This window comes from Ceratosolen solmsi, unplaced genomic scaffold (assembly GCF_000503995.2).
Source record: "Ceratosolen solmsi marchali unplaced genomic scaffold, CerSol_1.0 scaffold41, whole genome shotgun sequence".
NCBI classification, from domain to species: domain Eukaryota; kingdom Metazoa; phylum Arthropoda; class Insecta; order Hymenoptera; family Agaonidae; genus Ceratosolen; species Ceratosolen solmsi.
Window position 1 is genome coordinate 1,287,540 of NW_011948424.1, and position 24,983 is coordinate 1,312,522.

A 24,983-nucleotide genomic window follows, 5' to 3' on the forward strand; every position below is an offset into this window, starting at 1 on the left:
GGGGGGGGGGGGGGGGGGCGGGGGGGGTGTTAGAGTGGAGTGGCGGCTTTTTTGCGGAGAACCGGAGGCCGCGAGCAGTTTTTGTGGGGCACACGATGACAAACTTGCTGTTAGAATGATTTATCGGAGTGGATTTCCGGTGATACTCATTAGCCTTCTCCAACGGCTTATTTTTCTTCGTGTTGGCAATGTTCATGATTTGTTGTTGGATTATAATAGTGCCTATTATACATTGCCGCTGACCCCTTTACCAATACTTCGTGAATCATTACTTTACCGGGCAATCCTCCTTCGATTTCGAACGCTACTTGACTTTAACTAAGTAACTTATTATTCATTTGTAATTGGGCCAAATGACGAACTCCCACAAAAATCTAGACTTTTGTTTTTTTGTTTTTATTTTTTGTTTTGTTTTGTTTTTTTTTTTTTTATTTTTGCCTTGATTTATAATTATCTTGATTGCACGATATTTTCCAACGGTAGAAAGGCATTTAGTGAGGCAAATAATCTAACGATATTAAATGAATTTATATTTTTCAATGTTCAACGAATGTAAATAAATAAATTCATATAAGCTTGTATAATAAACTAATGTAATAAATTGTCATTGCAATTCTATTGTCGTTTTTACTTGCAAAATATATCAAGTTAATAAACTTAAATTCAAGCTTCAATAAATTATAACTTTCATTTGTAATGAAAAGGTTGTAGGATCAAGCGGTGAAACATACTTCAATATATTAATAAATATATTATAACATATATACTAAAACAAAATTGATAAAAGCAATTATTAAATTATTATCATTATTATTATTGTTATTGTTGTTGTTATTATTATTATTTTATTATTTTAAACGATGCATTAATAATTGTTACATTGAAAAAATAAATTAATCATAATCGTGATTTATGCTTTCAAGGAAATTAATATATTACAAAAGATTGCAATTTTCAATTTAATAATAAAAAACATACCGAACATACATTAGGAATATTATTTTAGGAATATGATTTTTCACATGCTATTTATGCATCATGATTAATTAGCAATTCATTTTTAATTTCAAAGTAGCATATAATTTAATCATAATTAGTGATTAAAAGTAATTTAAAACTTTGCTCAATTTTCTTATTCAATAATAATAATAATCATTATAATTATTTTTATGGACAATTTTACTTTATGAAGAAACTTTGTTAATACATCCATTAATTATAATACAAAACTAACTATTCCAACTATGATACGATGAATATATGAAAATTTATTACTTTTAAAAAATAAATTTTGATTAATTTTCTGCAATATTATTTTCACTGAAATTTTTTAATTTTATTTAATCCCCACATTTAAATTTCGTTTCATTTACAGTAATATCCTTCGATATTTCAAAAAAAATTTATGGTGAAGGGGTGGGGCGTAATTTTACGCAATTTATGTGAAAGCAAATCAGAACAAGTTTATTATGGGAAGAAAAAAAAATTTGTACAATTTCGAGTAAAATGTATTGTGTAATAAATCATATTTAACTGTAATGTACAAAGCTTAGAAAAATATCATATTTTTGGTTAAGAAAGGAATGCAAAGTCAGAAAATTTGTATTATATTAGTCTATAGATAATTGCTGAGTGCAGAGTGTAACTTCTATATAATATTTCAAATATTTTTTTACAATTTTCCATCCCAATAAGCGAAATAGTAAAAGAATGGAATGAGCTAAAAAGCGCTCGAGTCGAAGCACCCTGGAAGTATTTTTTGAAAAATAAAGATAACGAAAACAGAGGCGCGAGATGACAGGTTTCGATTGAAAATCAATTGATTATTCATGCGAGAAGAGATAGATTTTGAGTAAACGATTAACAGAACTTTCACGTTGTTTTACAGGAGGAATATGTATCGGAAAACATTAGCTGGACGCCAATCGATTACTTTAATAACTCTGTAGTGGTATCACTGCTGGAAGAAAAGAGGCCGCCAGGACTCTTTCTTATCCTTGATGATGTCTGCGCGACTTTGCATGGAGGCAGTACCGGGGCGGACTCTGATTTACAGAAGGTGAGTCGAGCGATTTTCCCGTCTCACTTTTCATATAAGAAACGAGCTCTTCCAGCAATCAGCAACATAATAATCGATCAACGTATCGTGGAAAATCAAGTCGACATTTTATTTTGCATTTTTCGACATATTCGTTAGGTTTAAATAAAAAAAAAAATGTCGTACCGGTTTTGCACTTATCCCCCCTCCTCCTTCCCCCCCCCATACATCTACGCCCAATAATGATAGTAGCCTAATAGAAATTTATATAATATTACTAATTGATTGTCTCGATAGATAAATCGATTCTTAGATTAGCGATATGCATATTAATTGTGAATTCCAGATTGTCGATAAAAATAAGATCTACGCGTAGTAATTTAACGGTTAATTTTCTTTATACGCGTGTTGACATTAATAAGATGGGCGTAAAAAAATTAAACAAAATTAATTTATAATATTATTGATCGATGCTTCTTTTCTTGGTGTAAAATTGAAAAGACATATTTTATGACAAAAATAAAATGAAAAAAAAAAGAAGAAAATAATGAACAACGCTCCTATTAATAATAATATTATTTAAATTTTTAATTATATATGTTTGAATTGGCAGTCATTTTGCACACGCAATTTTATTAAAAGATTTATCATATTGTCTTATCATGATGATAATGACTCAATTAACTAGACACTTAATCTACACTCTGCAATTTTTCTTCTCCAAGAGTGTTGCCATTAGTAACGTTAATTGTCACCTGAAGCATCGATTTTTATTTACACGCTTAACGATAAAATTACACACATATCCATGGGGAGGGGTGGGGGTGGAAGAAAAATTAAAACGACTAGCTCAAAGCTGATATTCGAGATAATGGATTTAATAAAATGCAAAAAATAATGAAATTTCGTTCATTATCATAATGTTTCACAGAAATTTGCCGGCGCAGCTAGTAGTCACGCTCACTTCCAAAACACGAGCGACGGTTTCGCCATTCTTCATTACGCTGGAAGCGTTTCCTATTCCGTGGATGGCTTTTGCGACAAGAATCGCGATGTTTTATTTCTGGACCTCGTAGAGCTTATGCAAACGAGCACAAAGTGAGTACGATTTATTATGTGAATTTGAAGTAGTACATAGCGGAGCCTTGCGTAATCCACTGGCACAGCCCGTTAATCGTTTGGGATCTCATGTTTTTTTCATTCTTATTGGATAACCAACTCCTTTCTTTGCATCGATTACGCATTATACAAGCGACGTAATACTGCATAAAGTCCACGATTTTCCTCTTCACATACGATATGTAATAATACCCAAGGGTTTCGCAGTTTGACGTATATTATGAGAAAGTAAGGCAAATCTGTGCTTTGTAATTCATCCATTATGGTCGAATAGTCGATAGATGTAGTTGTAATCTTAAGTCTATTGTTGCGAATTGGGAAAATTTTAAATAAAAAGATATAACATTTTTATTATCAGGAACTCGGAAATAATATATTATGTGAAAAATGTAGATATAAGAGTCTACAATGGAATGTGATTTCTCGTAAAATACGAAATATACAATTGTTCACTTATTTCACTATGTGGTAGTCTTAGATTTAAAGCTGCGGAGTTGCGAGATTTCATTTCTAATTAATAACTCGACGTTTTTCAATTACTTATTTTTTTCTTTCGCTATTTATTAGTTGGATATATATATATATATATATATATATATATATATATATATATATATATATGTGTGTGTGTGTGTGTGTGTGTGTGTGTGTGTGTAATCGAATGAACAAAGTAAAATTAATATTTGGTTAATGTTTGAAATTTAGAAAAGCAAAATCAAGAACTTTATATAATTCAATGCTTCGTCGTCGTTTTCGATATTTTTAAATGTCCGCGAGCAATAAGGAGTCGAGAATTCAATAAAGAAACCCCGCCACTTTTTCCCCCAACTTCTTACAATTCTGTAAAAATGAAAATACATCTTTCCAATATAAAAGCAATACGTTCGCCCGACACTCGTAAATACCCCGTGTGATCGATAAATTTACAAGCAACGTCATTGACTTTCCCATAAAAGTAAATATCGAGATTTAATACGACCTGAGGTTCAACAGCTAATAATATCCCTACGATGCAGACATTTCCTCCTCCTCCTCCTCCTCCTCCTCCTCCTCCTCCTCCGCCTCAACATCGCGGTAACCCGCCCCATTCACTCCGAATATGTCACGTCGCTCGTTACGCAAACTCGACGTCACGGAGGCGGCAAGTCGCCTAAAATCGCCTTGGCCGCGCTCCCCGGTCGCACCCACCTCGGGCCGAATGCAAGAGGGTATCATTAAGCGCGCTCGCACGATAAATCAGAGAGCCGAGAGCCGCCAGGGAGCGGTGCCCCGAAAGCGGCTTCGAAAACACCAGCCATAAATCCCCTCTTGGTTTCAGTTCGTTGGTGCGGGAGATTTATCCGCAGGAGCGCGAGGCTGCCCGCACGAAGACGCTCAAGTCGAGGCCAACGACGGCCGGGAGCAAGATACGCAACCAGGCGAGCCGACTCGTTAGCCAGCTGACGAGGTGCACCCCGCATTACATCAGATGCATTAAGCCGAACGAGACGAAGAAGCCGCGCGACTGGGACCAGCTCAGGGTCAAGCACCAGGTGCCACTTCTCGCTAATTAGCATTTAGTGCGTCGGGGATGGCACGATCGACGAGCGGCCAATACGTTCCTCCTTACCCATTGCGACCACTACGACGCCAATTCAATATCGCCTTTGGCTGACATTATTGTCCCTTAGCCTTGTTTATGCAATCGCGTGCTTCAATTAGCTTCATAACGTTATTTACCAGCTTTTTCTACCAGCTTACCACGTCTATTGCCTATTCGCGTTGCTCATAGTCGCCGGGGATCTCGTGACTCGGTGACTTTTAGCGCAAATAATGACAAGCAGCGCGCGATTATTTTCATTATCATTTTCAGAATTCAACGTTTCTCTTCGAATTATCCAAATTAAAAGCTGCTGATCGGGCATAGGATTAATCATCTAATTATGAGTTTATCGTGTACTCGACATTAATCAGTCGATATTTCGACTTAAAACCTTTCATTCGCAACTTAAAACTCAAGCAAACTTGAAAAGGAAATTTGCAGAATCTACGCTTTTCCATAAGTGGTACTCTTGATTTCATAGTAATTTAGAATTGTAGCAAATCTGCTAGGGGGCATAGCATGTGATTTGAAATAAAGAGCGAACGATGGAAAAAGAAGAGGAGAAAAAGTATAAAAGAAGAACAATTTAATGAATGGAGGAAGAAGAATTGGAGAAGTAATAAAAGAAAATAAAATAAGAAAAAAGAAACTTTGCTTTGGTTTACAAAATATGGATAAATTCTAATAATAATTATTTCTTAATTCAAAATGATAAACATTGGATATTTGAGAATTAACGAATACCTGATTTTTTCATTTCAACTACATTATTTATACGATATGTATATATATATATATATATATATATATCAGTTAAAAAATATAATTCTTATAATGATTAAGATTAGTTTTAAAATCATACAACATGAAATTGTAAAATTTTAAAAAATTTATTTACAAACATTTTAATGCTATTTTATATTAAAGCTCTAATGAATTTCATAGTCTTAAAATAGTTTTCATTCAATTTTTTCTTCTTCTTCTTCCCCCCCCCCCCACACTTATTATACAGCTTACTATTAATTATTAAAGCAATGATATTTATATAAAAATTATCCTTTATATTTTATGTATGACAAATTGTACTTTTTTTTTTTTTTTTTCTTTTAATCGACATAGTATAATGTGAAATTAAATATTATTGCTTCATTTTCTAGACGACTGCATAACAATGAAATTGCGCAGTTTACATTAACACTTAGCTCCAATCATTATATCATTATATCCATCTTCTTTATAACAGTCTGCCATTAAAAAGTGATAATATATCACATTCAAAGCCATAAATAACAATTACCATTACATTTTTTTGGCCTGCAAAATGAAAAGCTAATAATAATTGAGAATAGTAGAGATAAACGACATTAATATTTGTTAGAAAATCAATGGGAGAGTAGTTAATTGTTCTCAGTGTATAGCTTAGTTCAACGTTAAGAACGAAAGTTTTATTGTAATTAAACTAATAGATCAAAGATATCATTAAATAAAAAAAGTGCTAAAATTAGTTAAGGAGAGTGAGAAAATTGTCCCTATTAATCTATATTGTATCGATCTTAGGCAAATAAGAGTCGATTAAAGTTTTCTAACGCTCTCAATTGAATAACGTGCTTTCCAAATGAAATTATTTGTTTATGGTTTTTTCTTTATGGTTTTCCGAAAGTGCAGATCGAGCATTGCGCATGTTCTTATTTCATATTTTCTCCGCTACTCGTCGTTACAACATCAAATTAAAAATCATTATATATATATCTCGCGTGTTTGACGTATGAAAACAAAAAAAGAAAAAAAAAAACATCTCTTAATAAACGCTGAGTCGAGCCCTGAGAGGAAGCGAGCGTAATGTGGAGAGTAAATAATGCATGACTGGCAATGTTTAGGTAGAGTACTTGGGCCTAAAGGAGAACATACGCGTAAGGCGCGCGGGTTTCGCTTATAGGCGACCCTTCCTAAAGTTTCTTCACCGCTACGCAATCCTGACGTCGGAGACTTGGCCGATACGTCGTGGTGACGAGCGCCAGGACGTCAAATGTATCCTGTCGAGTGCCTGCATCGAGCCCAACCAGTATCAACTCGGGCGCACGAAGCTCTTCATTAAGGCTCCCGAGAGCGTAAGTTTGACGGCTTTGAAAGCGAAGGAAAATGAGCAATTACACTGCTAAAACGCAAAAACACGTGCTTTAAAAGTGTAAAAACATGCGTTCGTTGAGATGGCAGTTAACTTTTCCAAGCAAATATCTAAATCTAAATTGCATGCAATAATATAAACAAGAAAGACGGATACGAGGTAGTTGAAAAGTTCCTTGCTTTTATATCGCTCATTGGCGTAGTATTGAAATAATGCACGTGAATGTTAATGGTAAATTAATGAAAATAGGGAAATTATTAAGCTCGCCAACTAACCTCCGCGCAAATGATCGCGAGGCTCAAGCACGAACTCGGCTTCGCTCAAAGAAACAGAAAAATTTCAGCTATTCATGCTCGAGGAGGCGCGCGATCGCAAGTACAACATGCATGCCCGGGTGATCCAGCGGGCATTCAAGAAGTACTTCGCGAAGAAGCGGCAGGCGGCCCAGAAGCAGGAGGCGGCTGACCTCCTCTACGGGCACAAGCAACGTCGTAGGGGGAGCCTCAACCGGAACTTTGTCGGCGATTACATCGGCATGGACGTGAAGCCCCGGCTGGCGAGTCTCGTTGGCAAACGGGAGAAGATCTTTTATGCGGAGGTCGTCAAGAAGTACGATCGGCGATTTAAGGTACGTGATCACCGTATGTGACTCTCGTCATATATTGCCAGGGAAATTGGCAATCTGAGGGTACGCGTTCGACGATTGGGCGACTCGCTGCTAATATTTTGCGTCTATCGACCGATTTCCTCTTTGCTCGACAGAGAGAGAGAGAGAGAGAGAGAGAGAGAGAGAGAGAGAGAGACGCGGAAAATTACATTCGGCACTCTTGATTGTTCTTCTGCCGAATTCAAGAAATTTTTAATAACTTACGAACCAACAAGGTATTAACAATCTTTCCGCGGCAAATTCACTCAATCAAGTATTTCGAACTTTATCATACGATTTATGCAAAGTGAGTAAAAAAAGCCAGTTGTACAGTTTTAAATTCTCTAAATATACGATATATAATATTATATCGTATTTAGACAATTAAAATACTATTTTATTTATGTTGTTTTTATTACTAAACTAATAGTTATGTTTACATTAAAAAAAGAAAAACTCTATTTAACATGTAAGAGTATATGTGCAAGCATTTTAACGTATTATTAAATGTTGTCTAATGTTAAAACATTTTTTTTTTTTTTTTTTTTTTTTTTTTTTTTTCGCCATTATCGCAGACATCGAAATTAGTAATCCATAAATATTTTAACCGTCCAATTTTTTCGTTATAAATATTTTATATTAAAAACTCGCTATAATACAATGTAATTCGCCAATATTTTTCACATTTTTAATGTTTAATGTATTTGTAAATAGAAATGATTGAATAACCGTATATTGCGTATATTGAGAGAATTATTATCTTTTGTTCTATTTCTTATTTTTCTTCACGATACAAGAATTGAAAATTCATATATTTATCGGTGTAATTAAGGTAGATGCATTAAATATCATACACATAACGCATCAACAAGTATAATTTCTCTTTAAGAACAGAACAGAAAAAGATTTTATATATTTCTCGCTGTTGTAGATATAAGCATCAATTGCCCTAGTCTCGGTCTAATTGACTGTACAATCCTAATTTAGTTATAGGACTGTCGAAGATTGACTCTAAAGATTATGTTTATTTCTTTTCAATCAATAAGGGAACTTGGACGTTATTCGTTTAGACTTCGACACTCGGAAGGGTTTAAAAATGAAAATAAAAATTAATTAAAATATACATATATTAAATAAAATTGTAAATTGTTTAAAGGGAGCCAACATTTGTCCTTAAACAAATATTATCTGTAAATTCATAATATGTAAACAATGTGTTGACATTGATCGTCAAAGTTTAATACATAAACGGCTAAATAAGTATTGTCGAATAATATTTTACTCAGTATTAATAATTTTTTATAATATTACAATTAATAATATTTTACTCAGTAGTAGCACGTTCTATTGCATTGACACGTCGAATTCATTACTAATACTACGCTCGTTCCATTTGATAAATGAGCTTTAGTTGATGTGTGTAGAGAGAGAACCATTGATGCAAATACTTGTGTTAAAAAAAAAATAGAGAAAAAAGTATAATTCATTAGACGATGTATAAAAAAAGAAAATAAAATTCAAAGTCGTTATCACTCAACAAATTGCACTAATATTCATATATATACATAATGAATTAAATAAAAAGGTCTTGCAGATAAATAGTCCTAATGATATTTCATCTTGATTAGGCGTAACGCGAGTTAATTATATTATTTTCAAGGATTCGACGCATACCTTGGCGTAAAAAATTAATTTAAAAATCATTAATATAACGAACTGTTTTATTATACATCTCATGAATAAACAAAAATAAATAAAAGCTTTGAAGGTAAAAGAAAAAGAGGGAGAAAAAAAAAGGATAATGAAACTGAGTAACTGGAATTGTGGAATTTGTCCGATTTATGATAATTAGAAAAGCTTATGCTAATGCTAATATTCGCCTTGTTGTTCGTTCCAATTATACGAGTAATACATCTCTTCTACTCCATATAAATCGGCGCAAAATGGCATTTCATCTTGCAACTGTAACGTGCGAATAGGTCGTCCCTTCTTTTATTAAATCGCAGAATAGTTTAATATAAGCGTTGCGCTGGGATTGCGCGTGTAGGAAAGTGGGACGGGACGGGACGGGACGGGACGGGACGTGACGGGACGGGGACGGGGCGAGGCGCGTGTTTTGTCAAGAAATTATCGGCGTGACGAGGCGCCCACGGAGTCGTCAGGACGTAATGTCGCTGGGAAGCTGAGCACGGGGACACAGTTCACGCATCGCCGGACTCTTGGAGCGCCAGAGGCAAATGACGCACCGAGGCCGAGGAAAGACTCGGGCAAAAAGCGGCGCAGCCAATGTCATTTCTCAAAAGATGAGTGCGAAGCTCGCGAATCTCACGAACGGGAGCGCCGTCATCGACTCGACATACTCTTCGGAGAATTGCAATTATTACGACTCGACGGACCTTTACACGCGAGCAGTAAAACTCAACGCCTCGGTGATTGCGGAGAAATGCAAAATGCCTTCGTTTATTTCCTAGCAAAGTGCTTGATTCGACTTTGAATGTCGGCTCGTTTTTTTGTTTATTCTTCAATTATTATTGGTATTTGAAGATTCAAGAACGGTTATATAATGACGTGTAAATTTTTTGAAAAAAAAAAAAAAAAAAAAAAAAAAAAAAAAAAAAAAAGAAACGTCGCATCATTGATTAGTTAAGGATTATTAGCTCAAACGGATATTTATACAAACATCGCGTGGCTTTTATGGGATTTTATGGGATTGTATCGCTTCAAGTAACAGGCTTTGGGTACTTCGTTTGGCAAATAAAATGTATTTTATTCTGAGATTTATAGCCCAACGAACAAATTCGATATAGTATTATAAGCTTACTTCCCGCGACTGTTATATCGTTACATTCTCCAATCAATTTTATGATGAATAATTTTTGCGATAATTCGCCCGTTCAACCTACCTTACCCATTCATTTACTTTTGATAGAAGAAATCATTGTTTTATTTACGATAGATATCAATTTATCGTACAATGTCAGAGCCGGCGATTTATTTCCGGACTTGCCGTACATTTTTGTTATATTATTTTAAAATATACGTTGCTGGATCGAGTTTAATAATGCTCACAATGAGAATTTGCGAAGGTGTAAAATAGCCACACATTTGTCACGTGTCAACGCATACTAACTAACACTCGACATTAACATGTAACGGTGCTGCTCTTTGAATTACCTGATACCTACCATTGGGGACGTATAGTCGGCCTCACTTTTGACGACAGACGTGAAAACTACTTAAGCGTCAAAAAAAAAAAAAAAAAAAAAAAAAAAAAAAAATTAGATAGTCTTCGTATGTCATTTGTAACGCGGAGAAAAAAGAAAAAGTAAATTTTTTCCCATAGTACATAGAGTATTTGCATACGCGTGCAAATCGACTTTTCAATCTTTAAATCATTTTTGCATATAATGTCACGCACTTTTTGTCATCTGTCACGTGCCAAAAAAAAAAAAAAAGAAAATTGTACTCTTAATCGTTGCATCCGAGTTGCGCATTTCAAAAATCAAAAATAATTTCACTTCGTTACCTCTATCTCCATCTACTCTCCATCCTTATAAATCCTAAAAGCGTGACTATTCGACAAATTTCGACAGATAATTATTGGATAGATTTTTCGATGAACTTTACTTGACAATGATAATCTAGCTCCTTGCAAATGAATCAGTTAATTATCCGTTAATAGATAATTTCCAATATCTCTTGATAAATGTAGCCCTTTGATTATTTAAGAGACTCGAGAAAGCTATTGGACAAAGAACAAAGTAAAGGAAGAAAACAAAAGAAGAAATGCTCGGAGAGATATTGCATTGCATTGTGTCAAACAATTGATAAATATTTCTTGACTATCAAATCGTAGGTGAAATTAAACTCTTCTTTTACATATTTGTCGTTCGTCTATAAGCCATTTATTAGTGCAAAATACACGAAATGCTGTAGAACTGTAAACACATTTGTTTATCGACAATAGTCTCGATTATCTATTTTAAAAATTCGCATACCAATACAGTGTTCGGGCGCATTGATTAAACACTATCGATGTAGGACACTGCATTCTCGTTTCATGCACACTCGATAGAATATATTTGTACTTGTAACAGTACAAGTTGGTGTAATATATATGGAGACAATTACCAGCATTCAGATTTATCGTCAATTTTAATTTATAATCTTGATTGGCAAGAAATTAAAAATCATCTCACCTGAGATCGATATAATTTTTTATTACATGTTGGCTAATTCGGCATATTTAATATGTTGTAATTTTGTCAAAAGAGACCATAACGTCTCGTTAAATATTAATAAATCCACGTCTCGTAGCGATAGTGAGCGACGGGGATGCTATTTGTATTTTTATTTATATCAATATTTGCATAATTCTGACATTCGATGATATCGAGCAAAAACGTACGTGCAATTTCATCGATAAGATACACTAATATAATTTCTTCTTCTTTGTTTTTTTTTTTTTTTTTTTTTTTTTTTTTTTTTTTTTTTTTTTTTTTTTTTTTATTTTATATATAAAGACAATAGATATAAATAAATGCGCGCGGCTCGATATACTTGAAAATGTTAATTATATTCTCTATTATATCGGAAATAAGACGATGAGTGCACGATTCCTTCCTCTATGACTTATTACGAACCTCGCCAACATTTACTTATACAATTAGACAACAATTATCCCCATAACGTAGATAAAAATATGTTATCTATAAGACTGATTATTTATAGGTTTGTTATTCTTATTTGTTATGCTTGATTGTGAAAATATTTACGTATGCCTTGATTATTAAATGTGCATGGAAAATTATTCTTAGTCGTAATGTTGCATTAACGCATAATAATGATCGAAGAGATAATAAAATACTTTTATTCGTTATGACATGTTAATGAAACTATTGACTAATTCTCCAACTTTATAAATTTAAATTACTTTCAATCGACAGTTTGAGTTTATAATTGCTGCTTACGCTTGATTGTCGTATTACCTAAATATATATTATAACGTATGTCTTACATTTTGTAAAATAAGTTAACTCAAAGGTTTACTATCCTATAAGGATACATATGGATTTTCCAACGAATGGATTAAAATCTATATTGAAGCTATTTCTGAAGTGGGCGGTAAAGCATTTTGAATTATCATGGCCCATAATAGATCTATAAATACATGATCCTTCGAGATATCATTAACTTCTTGATTAGCGGTAGACCTGCAGCTTTATCTATGAAACTCAATTAAGGATACGCGAATAGGTGATAAAAGATAAATGAGTTTGTAAAAATTATACAAAATTCGATACAAAATTCATTAAATAAACAAAGCAACGAAGAACGACAAAATTCTTAAACTTTCAAAAGTAATAATATTCTATATAATATATTTTAATATTAATATAATATTCAACGAAATAATTAGGAATTTTCCATTAATTTTATTAGCCAATAAATTATAATTCGTTCGTCAATTTGTCGTCAACATTTTCATAAACATAAAGCCATACAGAATATTAGTATTTCCATTACTATGCTAATTGGATCTCGGCAATGAAAAGAATCGGCGAATAAATTATTACGTGATTGGTTTATCGCTAACATCACTCGATGTATCACTAGACTTATCACGTCGAAAAAGCGATTTGTCATAATATAATAAACTAATTGTAATGACATTCGGAAATTTACATGACTTTATTTGTCGAAAAATTGCATTTCCTACAGTCAATTGTACGCCAGACCAAAAAATATGCGAAACTCTGTTGGCTTATTCTATCATCCGATTTGATATAATAAAAGTTTATTTTACTTACGTTCACACGATTTAAAATTTACATAGTAATTTTATCTTTTGTTATAAAAATAATAGATTTACATGTATATATAAGATGCTTTGTTTTTATCATAGTTAAGTTAAATAAAAGTTTTAAAGACAAATCATTCATTATCGCTGCTTCATATAATTAAAATTTGCAATTATTATTATTAATTATTTATTTATCTATTTTTGTTATTTTGTTTTTTTTTTGTTTTTTTTTTTATTTTTTATAAAATTCTGAAAATTATAGCAAATATTATTATAGAATAAATTAAATTATACCACAAACTTTTTTACATCGAGTAAAAAAGTCTATGAGAAAGTCGCAATTTATCAGTCCGCAAGACGTTTATCCAAAATCTTGAATCTCTGTCTATTTCAACTTTTTGCCATTTTCTAAAGTTTCACTTTTTACGAAGGCGATAGAGGCGCGACATATTTTTGTCCCGTATTATTTCGCCAACGCTGGAATAATAATGCGAACGTCCAAGTTGCTTGTATTCTGAAAACGACGATTACATATATATATATATATATATATATATGTCCTTTCCGTGGTTTTTGTAGGTACCAAGGATCGCAGGATATTCTTGGGCACCGCAGCCTCGACTTGATATATATTATAATCCGCGTGTTTGTACGTGAAATTTGCAATACGCTTTTATAAGCGACGAGGATATATCAACGTGCTTGTTATATGTGACACGTGACGTTTCAAGTTTCGGCTGCGTTCAAACATAAATAAGTTATAATATATAAAGTGAGGCCGCCGAACGTAAAGGCGTAAGCGCACAAATAATCGACTTCCTTACTTGAAACTTCAGCTCAATAGAAAAACTACGCATAAGCTTTCTTAAGGAAAGGTGCTTTATCACGGGATATGATAAGACGCAATTAATTGTTATAAAAATCGTTGCTTGTGACTCTCGGGAAAAACAGTAAAGCCCGAGAATTTTTGTAGCCGAGTGACGATGAAACACGATTAATGAAAAAAAAAAACGAAAGTAATATTCGACTCTTCCATAACTGAGCTACGAGCGCTCACCGTTACACAACTTACACCGATACAATGCATCGATTCGATTGGCTCATTGAATCCGATAGATACATTGTCGAAGAAGCAAATCTGATTAGAGCTGCCAATCTCCGTGAAGGGATAGAATTCACGGGACAGTGTCTATACCTTCTTATCACTTCCCTTGGGCTGCTCGTGATCCCATTGTCTCGAGACGCATTATGACGCCGAGTTTCTCACTGCGCGCTAAGTACTCGTCTTACGAATAGCCGAGCCGAGGAAAGGGAAAAAGTACGTGAGATTTTGCTGCTTCACATTGGCTGATAATTACTTGGTGGGCAATTCGCTCCTTGATGTGACAGCCACCGATGAAGAAGTTCGGCTTTTTGCTCAGCGACGCAAGTTTCTATATTAATTCGCTGAGTCAATCTAGAATAATTTACGGCCTTTCGATAGCACAAGGAAGTAGATGGTCGTACATTGCGACCATTTGGTTGGTAGCTATGATTTATGGACGATTTAGGTGTATTATATGCGTATCTGACGAGAGAAATCAAATGATTGATAATGCATTGTATTGTGGCCGTGTAAAGTCATTATAAAATTCGATTAAATTTCATTTCATTTAATAATGCTTCGCCGATGAATGGATCGTGAGGGATTTACTTTTATCGACATTCAATGATAAAAATAAAAAAGATACATTGTTTACATTATAATGAATATATTTGCCACTTTTAAATATGACAAAGTAAATGGAAGGTATTTATTTATTTGTTTTTTGTTTTATTTTTTGTTTTTGTTTTTGTTTTTTTTTCCACTTTAAACGCGTTATCTCGTTACATTGATGTACATTGAAAACGGTAACCAGCTAAATTACGAAAAGCTTTACGAAATAATATAATAGATTATTTTAAATACTGATTTTATATTTACATCGAGTCATATACTTTTTAAAACATTGTTACTATACGCTTTATGGAAGTTACAATGATAAAACTACAATCGAGATAGTTAAATGAAACGCATAAAATAACATTTTGTATTGATTTATTATTTTTAAAATATGGTAATAAAATTTTATGAAATTACATTAACTAAAAAGCTCTTTGTCTAAATTCAATGTTTTATTATTTCCAATAACCAATAAATAATATTGGTGTACGAAAACAAAAAAACAAACAAACAAACAAACTTCATTAGATGTACATTAATTTTTAAGTTACCAATTTTGTTTTCCTTTATTTATAAATGTAAAAAGTAGATGATCGTTCAGGCATTTATATTAAAATATTAAATACTTAAACATCATTTTGTTCTTCTCATTGCAGATGTGTAGACGAGATTTAATTCTCACGAGCAAATGTCTATATTTAATTGGACGTGAATCGATGAAAAAAGGTCCGAAAAAAGGCTGCTGTATGGAAGTAATCAAAAGAAAGCTGCCCTTTGAGCAAATTAGTCACATCTCGTTGAGTACTTTGCAGGTATATGTAATAACGTTTTAATTGGTGAAAAATAAACTATTGCGCAAATTTAAAATTAACTACTTTTTTTTTTTTTTTTTTTTTTTTTTTTAAATAAATTTTCGAGTTTTTTTTTTCGAAAAAATGAGTGTATTCACTGTATGAGATTTTCAAGTACATTTCACTAATACGAATTCATCTACACAAATAGTATTATTAACTATTTATTCGCACTTAATACTTCTCATACGATAGATAATAAGATAATAAGGTTTACTTTTGACCTTGAATAAGTAACGCTAGATACCTTGCAGGATGATTTCGTTGTAATTCATACGAGGGAGGACTATGCCAGTCTACTAGAACTAGTCTTTAAAACCGAATTTTTATCGGTTTTTAATAAAAATTACATAGAAGAAATGGGCCATTCTCCAAATATTAAATTCAATAATAGGTATGCATAATTTACTAATTCATTAATCACAGAATAATAATAATAATAATAATAATAATAATAATAATAATAATAATATCAACAATGAGAACAACAACAAAAACAACAACAACAACAAACAGCATTATTGAATAGTATTAGAAAATAAGATATTCTTATGTAGCATCCAAGCATATTGCAATAATGTTGTTCTCCCCTCACATTTATTCAAACTAGTTGACATCGCAAGTGTGCAAAACTTACGTGATTACAGCATAGAGATCAAAGTAAAAAAAGAAGGCTGGGGGGGAGGCGGTACCAGACAAGTTAAATTCGTTCAAGCTGGTTACGGAGACAAAGAGGTATTGAGCTCCAGTGGAAAAATCCTGACCGTCAGCATCGGCCCCGGACTTCCTATTACCTCCAGTGAGTAATGCACCCATACAAGCATCACCTCTACCCTATGACTATTTCATGATCTTAGCTTCGGGACGCCTAGCGTCCAATAACTTTGCGGCCCATTTGAATAAGTCGCCTATTGAAAATTACTGCTCAGCGCGCTCATTGAATTATCGAATGAAAAACATCATCGCAACGATCTCATGGAATAAAATTCTGCGAATTGTCGCGTACATTCTCGCGATGGCTGCTCGCATCGTACAAGAAGCGCGACGTTTAGCATTAATCGCGTGCTCGGGGCCATGTCCCCCCCCCCCCCCCAAATCAACATCACCGATATTCCAAACGAAGCCATTTGCGCAAACACTAGAAAACACCTTGTGCCCGAACACTAGGAACATGGAAGCATGGAAATGACATTTAAAAATATTCTCAGAGCCGCGGATGACGCCAGACTCGCGCACGGGTTACGATGTCCGGCCGAGTCGTGCCCAAAGCGGCATCGAGCAGCGCTACGTCAACACAGCGGAGGTGATGTCGAGCAACGGACGCCCGACCATTCCCACGAGTCGATCCGCGTTTCAGCAGCCGGTGAACGCGATCAAGGGACCAAGGCCCGAACAAATCGCCAACATCGCCGCACAGCGGATAGCCGAGAGCTACGCCAACATTAACAAGGGACCGAGCGGTGAGTGTGTCATCCATCCTGGTGTGTCGGGACCGCGCCTATTTCTCGGCGGCCGTCCCCGCGCAGCCTCTTTACTCCTAAACGATAAAGAACGAAACAATTAATTTAGTTGCGTATTAGTTGCGCGCGAGTCATGGGCCTCGTGCACACTTGCTCTCATCTAATCACCGATGTTAAGGTGAAATGTGATGGAATCTTAGATTATAATGAAGATATTATAGTAGTTATGATAGGTAATGAAGGAAAGGATTGTCGAGCAGGTTCGATCAAGGCACCGCCGCCCCCCTCGGAACCGGCACCACCCAACCAACCGACCATACACTCGGCCTTCAGACTGCCGCCCCTCGGCGCTGCCACCCCCGTCATCCACGGCAATGGGCTGCAGAGTAATCTGGTGGCTGCCCGGCCCCAGCCAAAGCCCCGGAAGCCCCAGCTCCCGAGTCTGCCCAAGGTCAAGGCACTTTACGACTACTCTCCCCAGGACCTTGACGAGCTCGGACTCAAGGAAGGCGAGATCATCGAAGTTCTCAAAGAGCGTGAGTTACGATTTTGCGTAATGGGCATTCACCTCTGATTTCCGATCAAGCGATAATCTGAAAATCGCCCCATTTTTCTTGCTCCACTCGCGTCGCCGCCAGCTTTTGTTATACGTTCCCGTTCTTTTTTTCTTTTTTGTTTTGTTTATTGTTTATTGTTTTTGTTTTTGTTAATTTTTCAGCCGTTTTAATGTTCCGCGCGATTAGGCGAGGTAACTTTGTAATAATCGATCGGCTGTAATAATCGTTGTTCGTCGCTCGTCACCCTTTACAAAACTTATTTCATATCTTATTTGATCAAATTGAAAAATCTTGCCGCTGCTTGCTGAGAGACATCTCATTGTGCTGTTTGCTTTATAATAAAAGTATAAGTCGTTTTTGGCGCGAGCGAGAGATGCTGCCAAGTTCGATATTACCCGAAAATATAAGAAAAATCAATTTTCTCCAAAAGAACCGGGATTTCTTTTAATTGCAAATAAAATGTTTAACGACTTAAAAAGTAGTCTGTGAATTATAAAACTTCTCGGCACTTTTATTGAAAATTCAATTATAAAGGTTCGAGTAAATTTATAATTATTCAAGTTCTGCGCTACGACTTCAAAAACGAAGTAATAAAGCAAAAGTCTAAAGAAGTTTTAAGTATTCATACTTTTTTATTTTTATGCACTTCACGAGACGATGGAGTAAAAGAATGAATTTTTAAATAATTTTAAAGTGGCTTAAACCCTTAGCTATCTTATCTTTATCGATGGGTAAAGAAAATTTTTTTTAACAGCAATAATAAAACTCTATATTAATAATTGTATTTTCTACAATTGTATTGAAAAGTAAACGGCAAAGCGATTGCAATGTTAGGATACATAATAATACGGGAATTTAATTGAATTTATACGTTACATGTTTATTATAAGAAAGATTAAAGAAAATGGACGAGCGCATGACATTGTATTGAAGTTTAATAATAGAATAAAAATACAATGACAAGTCAGACAATTCCAATTGTTATTTCGGCTTGTAGCAAAGTACTTGATTAAACAGAAAAATTTCTCAACATTTAACAAACCTAAGCAAATTACCATAAATATTAATCTATATCTTTCACATTTTAAATAATCGATTCAAGGATAATAAATTTCGATAATTATCTTGTTACAGATGAAGGTGGCTGGTGGCATGGAAGACTTAAAGGCAGAACAGGATTATTTCCATCTAATTACGTAGAAAAAATTTAGAACAATGTCATATCGTAAATAGAGCATTTCCAAAGACATTTAATAATCATTAACTTATAAAATTAGGAAGAAATTATTTATTTCTACAAGCAGTGACATTACAGAAATGCATTTTCATATTTTTCTCAACTATAGGAGAAGGTTGTGAATCGAAAAAATCGTTTTTTGTAAACGAATCAACTGCCGTATTAAACAAATGATTTTGAACGAATACAAGTACATAAAATACGTATTCGTCGAATAAAAAATTCACACGATCGCATAAGCAATGAAGCATTTTTATTATGTCTCCAAAGATATTTATCCAAAAATTTTTTAAATCAGTACTACTACATTACTTATATTTAATAATTATAACCTTTCGAATCGAAGAAGTTTGTATTATTTTTACCACTTTTAATCAATATTTATGTACATATTGAAATTAATTTTAAATAAGTTATATATATATATATATATATATATATATATATATATATTTCTACCGATTTATCAAATCAAGGACATTCAGTTATTATCCTGTTTATATAGAGTGTAAAAACTCGTTATACTTCGCTAATATTCTCAGTTAGGAAACAAGAAAATTTGGTGTAAATAATTTATATGGTGCTTTTATTGAGCCTCGATTATATTAATAAACATTGCATAATGTCAATAAAATCTTTACAATTACGTTTATTTTTTCAGTTTTTAATTCTCTCGATACAGAATTAATCGCCATTGCCAACATATCCTCCTCCATAACTGCATTCGGAATAAATTATTCGACACTGGCAAGCTGTATTATTACAAAACAAAGAATGTGAAAGATAAAGAAAATTAATTTACATTATTGACAAAGTGTACATGTAACCGTTATCATAGGCACTGAATTAGTGAGCTAATGTTTAAAAATTTCTCTTCTATTATGTACATCAGCGTGCTTGAGCTTATAATTGAGCTACTATTAGTTGTCATGGAAATGCAGCGCAAATTGCCTTGACAATATAGAATTTACAGAAATTCAAATGTATTGTCTCATTGACCGACAGCTTGCTTTATACGTCAAAAACAGGCACTTTTTGTTTTTCATATAATTATTATATTTTATTAATTCATATTTTATTAATGCTATGCAGTGCAAATAACTATGCATACTAATTCAACGCAAACGGCCATTATCGTTGAATTTTACTATAAAAAATCTTAATCAAATTGATTTTTGTATTATTTAATTATGTAGATGAATTACATATTTATTAAATTCGTATTATGAACTGAGTGTATTTTAAGGTAATGAAAGTTGTCACGTCCTTTTCCTCGATAAAATTAACGATTTACCATCGTCAACTTAACGGCTAACTTAACGTAAAAAAGCACAAACAATTCTCTATAACAATTTGTCTCATTAAATACATAATTCTCATTGATTATTAAAATCATTGTACTATAATCATTGTATCTGAGTCGTATTTTACTTTTATTATTTTTTTTTTTTTATTTTATTTTTTTTTTTTAACGTAATACAATCTATATACCAACATCACGATAGAGTGATATTAGTGAGCTCACGATATCTTTCTCAGAATATAATAATTCGACTTGTTCAAGTCAACGAAGGATACTGCGCTTGAGGATTATCCTTTATATAACTTCACTCCGCCCTCTTGGCGACTAATTAAGCGATGAACACAGAAAATGGAGCATTCGAGTTTTCCTCGGTTATGCACTGTGCAAACTAATATGCACCAAGTTACATATATATATATATATATATATATATATATATATATATATTAAAGCACGGAACTATATTGCGTATGAAATAAACGTCGCGCCGTCTCTAACGATCTAAAACCTACTCAGATAACTGAAAAATAGACAACTATCTTCACTATTGGTTAACATTTTATTTCAAGTAGTTGCACCATCGTGAAATTTGCTTGTGATATATATCATTTAAAACCGCACCTTTAGATACCCGCTTATTGTTAAGTGCATATCAAATTTTAAATGAATTTGCAAGCTTTAGAACTTGCAGGAAGATTATTATTATCTTGTCATCTCACGCTAGTGTTTACAGCGATTAGCGATAAAAATTCAAATGTCGACGCTCCCTGTATCTTGCTAAAGTTACACAGCCGTAACTGTGCAACCGTGCCATGTGTTTTCTAAGTGGAGCGAAATATGTTGAACGATTTCTTCTTAAGTACCATGGATTTCTCAACGTCTCTCTCTCTCTCTCTCTCTCTCTCTCTCTCTCTCTCTCTCATTCGTTACGTTGATTGTGGTGGTTTCCATGTATGGATAGATAATAGTCCTAATGATTACAACCCTAGTGACTCGAAAACCTCAAATTTTGCACAGATGGAGACAATCGATAAATAATATCGACGTTAACGAACACACCGTTTTAAATAAAGTCAGAGACGAGATACCAAGAGTACACCGCTCAAGGACAATCGGCTTTATAGCTTCACGCAACTATCTAGAATCTGGACTTATCAACACGCGGACATTTATACGTGTCGTGAATATTACTGTTTTACAGGCATGGCCAATTGATATCGATCGAAACGTCGATCAAGAACGAAGATAACAAGACTCTGAAAGCTTCAACATCTTCATTCTTCCTACGAATCGCTGTAAACACGAGAAAATACCATATCGGCAGTTGAAGATAAGAAAGCTACCTATTTTACCTAAGCTACCTGGCCAAGAAGAATATTTGGAATGGTGACGTATGGGGCAATATATGCCCCATACGAATTATTTGTTTTTTTTTTTTTTTTATGGCACTATTACGTCGCAACTGTCCGCTGAAATATTTACCGCGTGCTTTTCTAATTAAGCTTGATGTTTGCAACGAGGAACAGTCCCATTTCATCTCACTGCCTCTCCATATCGTAAGATTTTGATGGATTCGTGTTTAACGGTTTAACGACACTCGGCTATCGTAATTGCTATTATCATTTATGCAATGACGGGGTATGCACAATTATAGGGGTTGATCCACATGCTCCCAGTGCTGTTCATAGTTGACATTATGAACGATATCGATCAACCTTGCCCCGTAAGACGGTATTCGTGGCATGCGAAAAACGCGCAAAAAGCCGTCATTTTTTTTTTTTTTTTATAGTAACAATCATGCAACTAAATGCAAGTGAATCGATGGGCGCAAAATGTGAAAAAATTTTCAGTTTTCTACAGCATTGCAACGTCATAATCGCCAATTTGGTATTTATAAGCGCGCCACATCTCGCAAAAGTAATGCCATACGACGCATTTTTACATACGATGAATACGATCCTCCAAGCACGACTCCTTGACATAGTTCCAATTATCATTAACATTATATACATACATATTGGGTATTAAACAAATACATACATAATAAAAATTATCAAGAAAATGCGTAGTTTGATATATCATTTTATCTTCATTGATATTAGAAAAGACATAATTCTTTTTTCATCTAGTATGTTAAAATTTTACAAGCAAAAATATTGATTAATAGTTACATTAGATGTAAAGCTTTTCTTAATTCATTGAACAAATATTACTTTCTCTAATCAGTTCGATTGGCACACAAATCAATATAACATTAAATACAAATTTAACGCGTCGTTACATAACGCGCAAAATAGTTATGAAAAACGTTGATTATTTGCGAGAAGAAAATTAGTAAAATTTCTGATTAATTATTAAATAATCACTTGACATTTTTCTTGGTAATTTTTTGTGTAAACATATTATTTTTAATATGTTTGATGGACGCAAATAATAAACTACAAAGTATCCAGCACTATATTATATAAAATTATAATTAACCTTTAAACAACAATCCATAAAGATAATTAAAAAAAAAAACTATAAATTCATAATTATTATTATTATTATTATTATTATTATTATCAGAATATATATAATATACACACACGCGCACACAAAAATAAAGCAAGCCTAGATTCTAATTATCGAGTATAAAATCAGTATTTAAAATATAACCTTTTTAGAATACATTGCACCCGCGCTTCGACTTCCGCTGCCAATTTCAAATTATTGCTATCGTAATCATTATCATTACCATTATCATTGTCATTGTCATTGCCGACAAAAGTATAAATAAGACTATTGAAAAGTATAATTTATAAACGATACGCAAATATGGCACAATTTTGAGTATGTGATTTAATATGCAGAAACTTTTCAAAATCTAAACACCTTATTCGCGGTTTAGTTTGGTAATCTCTAATTGACTTATGACATCATAACCATCCACTCGCGCGAATGTAGGTGTTTTAATAGTAGTGCACCGCTACCTAATGCTAACTTACTTGGCTCATGTATCGTGTACGAAGACATTGTATTTAAGCATTAAGATTTTAAAAATTAAAAAGCTTTTCGTTGATTGCCTGTTGAGTTAAGCTCTCGTGCTGTTGCGTCGAGTAGAAATCTTAGAAATGTTGTATGTTATTAGCTCATACACGAAGGGCGTTCTTCAATACCACATTACTACATCGATGGCCCAATCAGGCACAATCAATAAGAGCATAACGTCTGTTTCGTATTTGTCGCGCGTCAATGAATAATATATACCGTGTGTAATGACGCTTTGTGCACGATAGTGCGAGCTAGAAGATGAGAGCATTCGGCTTGAGAAGAATGCCTGATGGAGCTAAGACACTCTTTTCTTAGTTTACCCGTGAGAGCCGCTTTTGGCTATTTGACCTACTTCGCGTGCTAGAAGCTTTCACTTGATTAATTTGAATGGCCTCGGCACATTCCCGCACGGTGAAGATTCGTGTGTACTTACGTTGCGACCAGCGCGCCTCCCTTTATATTTGATAGGCTAATTAATTCGAATGATCGTCAATTGAGTCGGCGAAAGTATTGTCGTTTCGTCGAATACTTGCTTCAACATAATTCCGATTCTATCCGAATATTGTATGATTTTACGATCCGTCTAGCGATGTTGGCTTTCACAATGGGTATCAATAATTTTACAAACAAACGATCTGTCTATCGTTATCCATGACATTATTGCTATATAGATACGATTCGGAATAATTTTTAAAAGCTCACTTCGATCGAGTCTCTATTCGCTCGATCAAAACGCCACTCGTATATCACTTTATTGCAATTTATTGCAGAATATGCTATTTATCCCAGAGGCCGTGTCCCAAGCGATGCGTTTGTCCGATTCTCTGACGATATAACAGCCACTCTCGAGATTCCATTCGAAAAGGACGTTAGCAAAAGGTCTCATAGGCGCTAATTGTATTGTATGTCATCACTAGGTCGCTCGCATAGATGGCCAAAAGAGCTCCGCGATATATTTCCGTTTGTTAAATATTTTAATACTTCCCATAACTGACTCTATATCTAAATAATATAGAGTCAATTAGTTTAGTAATAGCAACGTTTAGCCATTTTAATTAAATAATGAATAAATTATGACGAGAAATGCTTTTCGTGTCAATTCAATTCTCAATACACATGGAATAACTGAATTTATTGTAAATTTAAATCACGATAACTTATAGTGTTGCGAGCATTGTTTTTTACTTAAATAATTGTTTTGTTTTGTTTTCTTCTTCTACTTCTTCTACTTCTACTTCTTCTTCTTCTTCTTCTTCTTCTTCTTCTTCTTCTTCTTCTACTTCTTCTTCTTCTTCGATTAAGAACCATCACAATATGTTCGATAACGTCGTGTATAAAATGTATCGATTTCGTGGCTAGAAAGAGACATACCAATACTTTCAACGACCCGTCACTGGTACGACATTGAATATCCAGCAGATGAACCCGTGACACGCACCAAGTTGGCCATATTAATCGCATCAGTCTTTATTAAGAGCCTATTACCTCCTTAAACGGCGATAATCACTTGGCATTATTATTTCATTG

General features: G+C 33.8%; 1 protein-coding gene across 1 annotated transcript in view; it reads left to right on the top strand.

Annotated features, from left to right (window-relative positions):
- Window positions 1-19,378, top strand: part of LOC105362690 (unconventional myosin-Ie) — a 19,873-nt gene extending 495 nt beyond the window's left edge. Inside the window, exons 2-12 of the mRNA XM_011500175.1 lie at window positions 1,889-2,059; window positions 2,970-3,136; window positions 4,476-4,689; window positions 6,617-6,847; window positions 7,208-7,492; window positions 15,672-15,827; window positions 16,121-16,260; window positions 16,514-16,665; window positions 17,066-17,326; window positions 17,551-17,862; window positions 19,018-19,378. Of these exons, the coding sequence (XP_011498477.1) occupies window positions 1,889-2,059; window positions 2,970-3,136; window positions 4,476-4,689; window positions 6,617-6,847; window positions 7,208-7,492; window positions 15,672-15,827; window positions 16,121-16,260; window positions 16,514-16,665; window positions 17,066-17,326; window positions 17,551-17,862; window positions 19,018-19,094 (2,166 nt within the window). The 3' untranslated portion in view covers window positions 19,095-19,378. The remainder of the gene's footprint in view (window positions 1-1,888; window positions 2,060-2,969; window positions 3,137-4,475; window positions 4,690-6,616; window positions 6,848-7,207; window positions 7,493-15,671; window positions 15,828-16,120; window positions 16,261-16,513; window positions 16,666-17,065; window positions 17,327-17,550; window positions 17,863-19,017) is intronic.
- Window positions 19,379-24,983: the final 5,605 nt, after the last annotated feature.